Source organism: Corapipo altera, unplaced genomic scaffold, assembly GCF_003945725.1.
Source record: "Corapipo altera isolate COAL_440 unplaced genomic scaffold, ASM394572v1 59391, whole genome shotgun sequence".
Taxonomy (NCBI): domain Eukaryota; kingdom Metazoa; phylum Chordata; class Aves; order Passeriformes; family Pipridae; genus Corapipo; species Corapipo altera.
The window spans coordinates 4,893-15,714 of NW_020885341.1; the positions used below are offsets into that span (position 1 = coordinate 4,893).

Sequence of the window (10,822 nt, forward strand, 5' to 3'; positions counted from 1 at the left end):
CAAGTTCACTGCTTTATCAGCAGACTTGGCAGGAGAAAACATAAACTTTTGCAGGTGGCTAGGGCCAAACACAGACCAAAAAATAACATCCCAGCTTTGTCCCGATACACTGCCTGTGCTGCTGACGCTCTGTGGAGAACTGATGTGGGAAGCTCCATCTCCTGGAGCCACCTGAGCCTGTGGGGAAGATGCCTCTTCCCTGCAAACACCTCCTTTGAGCTCAGCATGGGAATATTACATCCATGTTATCACATACAGAAGCCCAGGAGTTTTTTTTGGTGCCCAGTGTGCACAGGGCCTTGGGGAAGAGGGGAAAAGGGCTCCTTGTGCTCAGCAACACTTGCCCCACTGTGCAGCGTGCCAGCAAAAGTGGGCAGAAGCCCCTTGGCCTTTGGTGGCTCTGCTGGAGCCTCAACGCTTGCAGCAAAATGGAGGGGCAGAGGCTGGAGCTGTGGGGAACCCTGAGCACCTTGTCCTTGGAGATGGCCACAAGCCCTCCCCCGGCCAGGAAGCAGTGTCTGTGTCCTGCCTGTGTGTTGCTGGCTGGATTGCTCCGGGCTCCCAAGTGCCTCTGGAGCGGCTCCTCTGGAGCTCCTTCAGGGCTGCGCTGCTGCTGGGCAGGTTGGTGGGGCTGGGGGAGACCCGCAGGGGAGGGGGGACTGGGAGGCCAGGAAGGGGTGAGGTGCTGCGGAGGCCCTGATGGGACAAGGGAGCAGAAACCTTGAGGGGAATCTGTGAGGGGGTGGGTGGCAGAAGGCTGCGAGGGGACAGAGTGGGTGCAGACCCCGAGGGGCAGGGTGAAGGGAAAACCCCAGGACTTGGGGGGGGCAGAGTCCATAAGCAGCCCCCAGGCAGCCACCTCCTTCCCTGCCAGCCGGCTGCTCTGGTGCTTTCCCGAGGCATCTCCCAGCCCTGTGGCAGAAGCCCTGGAGGCCGGGCCTCAGCAGCAGGGTGGGCACACCCCCAAGGGGGCCAGGCTGGCCTGGCTGGGGACAAGGAGGGCAAGGGGCCTTGCCGGGGCACGTCCGCCGGGTGCTGCCTGCGAGGGGCAGTGGCACAGGCAGGGTTGGTGGCCAGCCCAGGCCCCCGCGGCTGCCCAGGCCACGGGGCTGTGGCCGACACCCCCTGAGCCAGAGCTCCGGGCCCGCAAAGCTGCTACCACCACGGGCAGGGCACTGGGCTCCTCGGGCAGGCCTGCGCACTCGCTGCTGCCCGAGCGGCTCCGCGCCCCACAGACAACAGCACCAGAGGCTGCCCAGGAGCAGCAGCACCCACAATGCCTGGGCCTCCTCACCCAGGCACCCACACCCGCCAGGACACCAAAAATGGGCAGACTGTGGGCACAATTGCACCCCCTTTGGCAAAAGGCTTCAGGGCAAGTGGCCACCACAGCTTTCCAGTGACTCCCCAGCCTCACAGCAACCCTTGGCAGCTTCAGCTGCAGCCTGACATCCTGACTGACTTCAATGGTCCTGCTTGAGGCTGGACACGCCTTCCACACTCAGCTGTCCCCAGCCAGCACCACTGGTACCATCCTTAGAGACTCTGCTGGGACACCAGCCTTGGGCTGCAGCTGCTCAACCTCTCCTCCACACAGGCACCTTCAAAACACGGGCATGGGCTTCTAAACTCTACATGCAGCACTTGAGGGCAACCAATGAAGAAGCAGCAGAAGCTGAAGTAAAGCAGGGCCTCATGTGGTAGAGCTTCAGGGATGGAGGGAAAGAGACACTGTGGTGTCTGCTTGTGCTGGTTTAAAGGTAAACCAGCAGGGCAAATGAACTCAACTCAAAAGAGAGATTATAAGTCAGAATAACAATTTAATAAAATAACACCATAAGTGAAATTATACAGACAAACAATTGGTTTTAACCCACAAAACCCAAATACATAACCCAGCACCCTGGGGCATGAAGAGAGTGGTGTTCTTTGGGCCCCCCTGAGTCCAAAGTAAAAGGAGAGGGAAAAACCTGTTGGTGAGAGTGCTGTTGCAGTCTGGTCAAGAGTGGTGGTTGCAGTCCCCCTCTGGATCCCAAAAGTGGTGAAAAGGTTCCGAAACTCCAAGTTTATATATTCTCCAGTTCAGGCAGGAATGCTCAGTCCTTCCCTCAGAGCGGGGAATTCCATAAAAGGGTATGAGGATGCTCAATCCTTCCCTCAGAGCAGGGAATCCCACAAAATGGTATGAGGACAGGAACATCTTCCTATTTCGCAGGCCTCTACTGATAACAGTTTCTGGGAAATGCCATGGAAGGCTATAGAATACACAGCTTTGGGCTACACCCATCCAGTGATGAGTCGGTCCCAGCTGTTCTACCTAGGACAGACACCAGAACCATCACCTACACAGCATGTGCTGCACAGGTTTTTGTCTACATAATCTTTCTTAGAGTAGAATTTTCCCTCCTCACCATCATGTGCTACGACCGCTACGTTGCCATCTGCAAACCCCTGCACTACGGGACCCTCCTGGGCAGCAGAGCTTGTGCCCACATGGCAGCAGCTGCCTGGGCCACTGACTTTCTCAGTGCTCTGCTGCACACAGCCAATACATTTTCCCTGCCCCTGTGCCAGGGCAATGCCCTGGGCCAGTTCTTCTGTGAAATCCCACACATGCTCAAGCTCTCCTGCTCACACTCAGGCTACCTCAGGGAAATTGGGCTCATTGGGGTTTGTGCCTGTTTAATATTTGGTTGTTTCATTTTCATTCTTTTCTCCTATGTGCAGAACTTCAGGGCTGTGTTGAGAATCCCCTCTGAGCAGGGACGGCACAAAACCTTTTCCACGTACGTCCCTCACCTGGCTGTGGTCTCCCTGTTTAGCAGCACCTTATTCTTTGTCTACCTGAAGCCCCCCTCCATCTCCTCCCCATCCCTGCATCTTATTGTGTCAGTTCTGTACTCAGTGGTGTCTCCAACACTGAACCCCGTCATCTACAGCCTCAGGAACCAGGAGCTCAAGGATGCCATGAGGAAACTCATAACTGGGTGTTTTTCAGAAGCAAGAAACTCTCCTTCTGCGTGTTATGGACCTCATTAAAGGCCAATCCTGTTATGGACTTCATTAAAGGTCCACCATATCTTCTCTATTTTTTACTCCTGGTAGGGATGTTATTTTGTGAGAATTTGTTCACATCAAAAAATCTTTATATATATAAAAATATATATAAAAATATATATAAAGATATATATATATATAAAAGTATATATATATGTACACCGTTTTCAATTCAGTGTTTGCCTTTCTAGCCTGGCCCACAGGCTGTACAAATTGGCAATTGTACTTGCTGTGTGCTTGAGCCAAATAAAGAACTGTGCATTGGCTTGTTTGCCTCACATCTTTCCTCTCTGACTTCTCTCCAGCTGCAGGGTCGGAGCCTCTGTGCAGAGCTGGGCCACAAAAGAGTCCCAGCAGAGCAGCACTGCCAGGGAGCAGCAGCCCTTCTCCTGCCTGGCCTCCTCTCCCTTCCCTTCCACACTGTCCTGCAGAGCCCTGGGTTGTTGGAGGCCTCAGTGCTCTGGCAGTCGGTGCCAGTCCTGCTGCAGGACTGTCCAGGGACTGCAGGCAGGGACAGCCACGGGCACTGCTGGCACAGAGCTGACCTCTGCAGCAGCACTGCCATCCTGCAGGGGCATCTCCTCAGGCCAGGGCCTCAAAGCTTCCATCTGCTTTCCATTTGGCTCTCCAGGATGTGCCCAACACAACGCCCTGCAGAGGAAAACAGCAGTGACCAGCACAAGGCTGGGAGTGCTCAGGGTGGGGGCACCCAGCAGTGCCCTGGCACAGCCAGCGCCGCTCCCAGCACTGGCCTCTCACCCCAGGCCATTGGGCTTGTTCTTCCCTCCAAGGAGGGACAGCAAATGACCAGCTCAGGAGTCCATGTTTGCACTGCATGCACAAGACACGCCCATGTGTCACAGTTTGGGGCTGGGGGGTGGAAGGCTTAGACAAAGTTGATGGCAGAAGCCGTCTCGTTGAGCAACGAGGTGCACAAAGGACCCCCTTGCTTTCCAAATTCCTTCTCAGAGAGGAGCCTGGGGGTGGTTGGATCCAGTCTCAGGCTCAGAGTTTGGTTTAGATTGAAGGAATTATAGAGGTGTGATTCAATCACTTTGTCCTGAAGGTTTTAGGCAAATCAGAAATATTTCTATAAAATGAATTATTTATTACGACAAATGAATAGACAATTGATCAGACAATGAACAGATGAAAGACCTTAAAGAGAATTATTTACTACACAGTACAAAAACCAAAACCTCCTAGCAGTACAGTGTAAGATAGGACAGTGCAGTCTATCAAAGTCATTCTATTAAAGCAATTGGATCAAAGCCAGTAAAAAGAAACAATCCTGAAGCAGAGATTGAGGTAACTCACCCCACAAACACAGGGGGTAGTTCTCTCTCTTTCACTTAACTCTTGGGGAGTGGTCATGAAGAGCTGTCCCTGCTTCATGGCAGAAGCTCCACACACTTCAAGGAAGTCTGGGGAAGAATCTGTCACAGGAAAGTTGGACGGGGCATTTATAGTTATAAAGAGTTTGACTGCCAGACATACTTGCAGGCCACAGGGCAGCTTATCTGTCAAAACCTGCTTCAAAACTAGGATGTGTGTTTGAATTTCATGAACCATTTTGGGTTTAGAATAATTCAACATTAAAAACAGCACCTTGACACCAGCAGTAACTCATGACAGAGAGCTTGCATTGTTTGCATTCTCTGACCATTGTTTAGGTATTATCAGAGCAGAGCATCCTGCCAGAAATGGTCCCTTGATTCCATGAGGTACCAAAAACTCTCAGGGTTCCTTTAGTTCCATGAGGCACCGCAGTGTCACAATGGTCCCCTGATTCCAGATGTTCCAAAATATTCCAGGGTTCCCTTGGCTCCAAGAGGTTCCCCAGTGTCCCACGGGCCCCTGGATTCCAGCAGGCCCTGCAGTGTCCTAATGACCACTTGGTTCCATGAGCCACAGCGGCTGCCGCCGGCCTCTGTGCCCGGAGCCGCCGCTCCCACGGCGCTGCCGCACTCACCGCCGGGGTTGCCGCTCGCGCAGCCGCCGCTCTGCCCCGGCTGCACCGGGACCCGGCACCGCCTCGGGCCTGCGCTGCCGCCTCAGCGGCCACAGGGACACAGCGATGGGGGGACCTTTGCTCTGCCACTGCTGGGGCCTGGCTTGGTTCTGATTGGGGCTGGGCTTTAGGAAAACTGCTGTTCATTTTCATGCTCCGCTGGAACAGCTCCTGAATTCCAAAGGTTTCCTAATCCAGGGGAGGGGTTTCTATGGCATCGGAGGTGCCGCCCCTCGGGACACATTGTCAATAAAGCATCCAGCTGACTGGGATAGGTTGGCTTGTGATCAGTCAGTGCTTTGGGGAATGCTCTATTCTGGTTGAATGTTGCCCTATAACCTTTTGCCAAGCTCCCTTACTTCCTGAAGTTTGCCAGTAAAAGTGTGTTTTTTGACCACTTGAGAAAACATGTGCAGTGTCTTCTCCCTTGTGGTCTCTCTCAAGGTATTATGAGAACTGAAGACCCTTTTCAAAGATTTTTGTATTTTTTAAAATAAAACCCCTTGGCTGAGCTCACAGCTCAAACCTTGGGTCTTACAGTCACCATCCCTGGAAGTGTTCAAAAAACATGATGTGTTGTCTTTGGATCCCAATCCTTTGTGCCCTGATCCTCTTGCATCCCAAGGTTCTGTGTAAATCATTCCTTTCATCAAAAGATATATATTTTTCATGACTTCCACTTTAAAATCTTCCTCCTTAGCTAAACTACAAAACAACTCCAATTAGCTGTAGTAGTCTTGAAGACTTTAAGACAATTAAATAAAAATAAATAATTTGTTTTTCAGTGTTTTAATTGATCCCACAGTGTGTTTGGAGCTGCATCAGCTGTCAGTGCAAGATGGGCCATGTCAGAACTGGTGAGGTTGGGGGGTGAGGAGCAAGGTTGATCTTCCAGGGTCAGTGTGGATCTCCTGAGGAGACACTCAGCATCAAGATCACTTGGAGAACACCTCTATCACCTCTTCTCTGAACCGAAAAATAGCCATCATTGAATTAAAAAAAATACAAATTTTGAAGACTTGTTTTGAAATTACCTTGAAGACAATTAAAGGAAAACAAAGAGATCCTGAGGGATTTGTGCATTTTAATGAGACCCACAGTGTGTTTGCAGCCCAGCCCATGATCCTGAGGTACTGAGAGAGATTGAAGCAGCTGCTGAAGAAGTCAGAAGCCAAACTGCAAGTGCCTTGAAGCATTGCTGGGCCCTACTGAGGGCAGGCACTGACAAAGCCTCCCCAGCAGCTCCTTGGAGGCCAGGAGTGCAGGCAGACAAAGGCTCTGGGCAGGCCCCTGCAATGCTGAGCAAAGCCTGCTTTGGTTTTGTGGAGCACAAAGGCCAAGCCCTGAGCCCCAGGCCCTGGTCCAGCAGATCCTGTCCCTCCCGGCTGGCTCAGGGCTGTTTGGGGGGCACTGGGATGGGAGGGGGAGGAACGACAAAGGCCAAAACCTGGGTAACCCCTGCCAGGCTCTTGAGGGAGGGGCGAGGCAGAAACCAAGTGCAGAACCTGCCAGGCAAGTTGCTTGTGGTGGCCTGAGTGGCAGAGGCAGCTGCCAGAGGCAAGGGGACAAAGGCCTGGGTGCCTTTGGGCCTTGCAGCCCTGCCAGAGCCCTTGGCCATCTCTCCTGCAGGCTGTCCTGCCCTGGCCCTGCTGCTGCTCTGGCCTTGCAGGCTGCACACCCCCCTCCTGCTTTCCCACCCCCCTGCCAGCAGCATTTCTAGACCCTCCCTGATGTCTCTGCACCAGCTCTGGCTGTTGCCATGCGTGCTTGGCCTTCTGAACTTGGATCCTGAGCCGCTGTGCCACAGGACATCCCTCCCAGAGCCCAGGCTCTTCTCCTGGGGATCACTGCAGAGTTGAGCAGATCGAGGTCACCTCCCATTCCTCTGCCAACCCCCTGGGCCTGCTGTGGGCCCTCCAGGTCCTTACCCTGCTCCCAAGGGCTGTGGGGGTGCTGAATGGTCAGGGCTTGGGGTTTAGAGCTCAGGGTTGGGATTAGGCAGAACTTTGGGAGGTTTGTTGTTCTGTTGGCAGTGTCTGGTTCATGATTAGGGGAAGAGATTTTTAGGTTGGGTTAGGATTAAAGCTTGACTTTTCATACTGGTAATACAGGTTTGGGATTGAGGTGGGCATTGGAGTAAAAATAAGAGTCTGGAGTTCTGGGTTTGGGCTTTTTCTGGCTTGGAATTAGAGCAGTGGATTCCTTTCCATGGGAGGGGCAGCACTTTTGAGTAGTGTTGGGGCTTGAGGTTACAAAGAGGATAAAGGTCCATCAGGAATGTTTTCACAGTCAGTGTTTCAGTACCCTCAGCATTACCTGAACCTATTTTTACCTCATCAAAATCTTTCCTCTCTTTTGGACAAACCCCTCTTTCCTTTTCTCAAATATCCAATCTTTTTTGTCCCAGTTCCTCCTAATCTCCCCAAACTTTCATCTGGGTGGGGTCAGCTTTGTGCAACCTCATGGAATCAAGGGGCCATTTTGGCACTGCAGGGCATAATGGAAACCAAGGAACACAGGGAGACTGTGAAATCTTGTGGAATCAGGGGACCATTTAATATCTGGGGTCTTGTGGAACAAAAGGAACCCAGAAACCTTTTGGAACCTCATGGAACCAGGGAACCATTGTGTCACTGTGGAGCCTCATGGAAACAAAGAAACCTTGGGACACAGTGGAACCTCATAAAATCAAGGGACCACTGCAACACTACAGGGCCTTTTTGGAGCCAAATGGACCTTGGGACACTGGGGAATCCTATGGAATCAAGGGGCCATTGTGACACTGGGGAAACTCGTGGAAAAATGGAACCAAGGGACACTGTGCAACTTCATGGAATCAAGGGGTCATTGTGACACTGAGGACACCATGGAGCCATAGGAACCCCAGGACACTGTGCAACCTCATGGAATTGGGGTGCCATTTTGTCACTGCAAAACCTTATGGAATAATGAGACCATTTTGACACTGCAGGCTCTCATGGAAACAAAGGAACCCTGGGACACTCTGCAAATCAAGGAAGCATTGTGACATTGAAGGCCCTATGGACCAGAGGACACTGTGGAAACTCATGGAATCCAGGAGCCATTTTGGCACTACTGGGCCCTCTGGAGCCAAAGGAACCCATGGACAAATTGGAACCTCATGGAATCAAGGTGCCATTGTGACACTACAGGGCCATATGGATGCAAAGGAGCACAGTGACTCTGTGGAATCTTGTGGGATGAAGGGCCATTGTGACACTGAAGAATCCCATGGAATCCAGAGGCCATTATGACCGGGCACTATGGAGCCAAGGGGACCCTGGGACACTGCAGAGCCTCGTGGAAAAAAAGGAACACCCGGACACTGTGAAACCTTGTGGCACCAAGGGACGGTTTTGACACAGTTCAAGCCCATTAAATCAAGGAGTTTTGGTGACACCGAGGGGCCTCCTGGAGCCAAAAGGACCCTGTGACCCTGAAAGGTTTGCTCAGCATTTTGCCTGGTGCCTCCCTACCCTGAAGGTTTCTGGCCATCAGGTTGGAGCTGAGGGGGTTGGGCAGGTGCCTGAGGAGGGGGTAGAACAAGGGCTGTGTCCAACTGTGCCAGGAGGGCTGTGCTGGGCAAGGAAGAGGAGGCTGCGGAAAACAGTGGCACTGGGGAGGTGAGAGGAGCAGGTGGAGAGACCTTGTGCCAGCCCCAGGATGGCAGCTCTGAAGCACTCACAGGATGTCCCTGGGAACAGGAGGGCCAGACTGGATCTGAAAATGAAACCTGGAAAGCAGAGAGCAGGAGTGTCATGGTGACACTGCAGGAGAGTTCCAGCCCTGGAGCAAGGTGACAGAAGAAGTGACCCAGTTCATGCAGTGGCCTCAGAAGATCCCACAGCATCCTGGAGATGCTGGAAGGGAGCCCAACTCTGCTTCAGAAGTTCCCAGGGCCTGTCCCTGCCTGTGCTCCAGGGGCTTCCAGCCCCCAGGACTGTGCTCAGAGAGCACTCAGGCCTTACAGCGAGAAAGGGGCTCAGAAGGACAGTGTGGAAGTGGCAAGAGAGCAGCTCTGCAAAGACCAAGCACTGCTGCTCCCTGGCAGTGCTGCTGGGCTGGGATTATTGTCCCCTTCCCCTTTGCAAATACACCCTGTCCTGCAGTGTGCTGTCCTTTAGGAACATCTGAGAAGAAGGGTCTTGGACAAAGAAGGCACCGCAGGGTCCTTTATTTTGTTTAAATACACAGATTGCACAATTCATCATTTATACATCTCTGGGTCACATTCAGTGGGTAGACACTAAATTAGAAGGCAGATGCATAATAATATTTCATTGCAAAGAAAATTCTTTCAAGAAGGACCTGATGAACTCCATGGAAAACCTGACCAGGAAGGCTGGACCATTAGTGATTTCCATTCTGAATGCTACACACCAGAAAACAGGCACTTTATTGCTCCTGAAAAGCATCCAGACATCAATTTTCTCAGGGCATCCTTGAGCTCCTGGTTCCTGAGGCTGTAGATGAAGGGGTTCAGTGCTGGAGACACCACTGAGTACAGAACTGATAGTGCCAGATCCAGGAATGGGGAGAAGATGGACGGGGGCTTCAGGTAGGCAAAGAATGAGGTGCTGATAACAATAGAGACCACAGCCAGGTGAGGGAGGCAGGTGGAAAAGGCTTTGTGCCGTCCCTGCTGAGAGGGGATCCTCAGCACAGCCCTGAAGATCTGAACATAGGAGAAAACAATGAAAATGAAACAACCAAACCCTAAACAGGCACCAACCCCAACAAGCCCAATTTCCCTGAGGTAGCCTGAGTGTGAGCAGGAGAGCTTGAGGATGTGTGGGATTTCACAGAAGAACTGGCCCAGGGCATTGCCCTGGCACAGGGGCAGGGAAAATGTACTGGCTGTGTGCAGTAGAGAATTGAGAAAACCAGTGGCCCAGGCAGCTGCTGCCATGTGGGCACAAGCTCTGCTGCCCAGGAGGGTCCCGTAGTGCAGGGGTTTGCAGATGGCAACGTAGCGGTCGTAGCACATGATGGTGAGGAGAGAAAACTCAGCTGAAATAAAAAAGAAAAGTAAAAAGACCTGGGCAGCACATCCTGTGTAGGAGATAGTTCTCGTGCCCCAGAGGGAATTGTGCATGGCTTTGGGGACAGTGGTGCAGATGCAGCCCAGGTCTGTGAGGGAGAGGTTGAGCAGGAAGAAGCCCATGGGGGTGTGCAGGTGGTGGTCGCAGGCTACGGCGCTGAGGATGAGGCCGTTGGCCAGGAGGGCAGCCAGGGAGATGGCCAGGAAGAGCCAGAAGTGCAGGAGCTGCAGCTCCCGCCTGTCTGCCAATGCCAGGAGGAGGAACTGGGGCATGGAGCTGCTGTTGGACATTTGCTGTTCCTTAAGACAGGGTCTGTTCAGAAAAGGAAAGCACGGAGAACAATTAAGAGAGATCCCTCTCAGCAAACCAGTGCAGTTTTCAGGGAAATCCCCTCCAACTAAAGGCATTTCTTTTCTCTGGTTTGTGCTCTCTCAGGGTGCTGTGAGGAGCAGGAGCTCTGCCCATGTGCTGCCAAGGACTCAGCTTTGCTGCAGTGCAGACATGGAGCTGGTTTGGGACAGCTCTCATGATCACGGGGGATGTCACATGGAATCCAGCTTTGATGGAAAAGTTCAATTCCTGTAGTGTTGTCTTGGAGAAATTTGGGCTGCAGGAGAAAGGCACAGAGTATCCTTAAAATAATTTTGACTGGGTTTTTTGTTTACAGTCATAACACCTGGTTTTTTTAGGG

The 10,822-nt window shown here is 52.4% G+C and overlaps 1 protein-coding gene across 1 annotated transcript; it reads right to left on the reverse strand.

The window, feature by feature from the left end:
- Positions 1–7,448: 7,448 nt before the first annotated feature.
- LOC113940407 (olfactory receptor 14J1-like) lies at positions 7,449–10,421 on the reverse strand. Its single transcript, XM_027631548.1, has 2 exons — positions 9,511–10,421; positions 7,449–7,461 (listed from the first exon to the last, which is right to left on the reverse strand). The coding sequence occupies exons 1-2, from the start codon at positions 10,419–10,421 to the stop codon at positions 7,449–7,451; spliced, it is 924 nt and encodes a 307-aa protein (XP_027487349.1).
- Positions 10,422–10,822: the final 401 nt, after the last annotated feature.

Coding starts and splice junctions, on each gene's coding strand:
- LOC113940407 (XM_027631548.1), bottom strand. CDS start 10,421: ATGTCCAACAGCAGCTCCATGCCCCAGTTCCTCCTCCTGGCATTGGCA.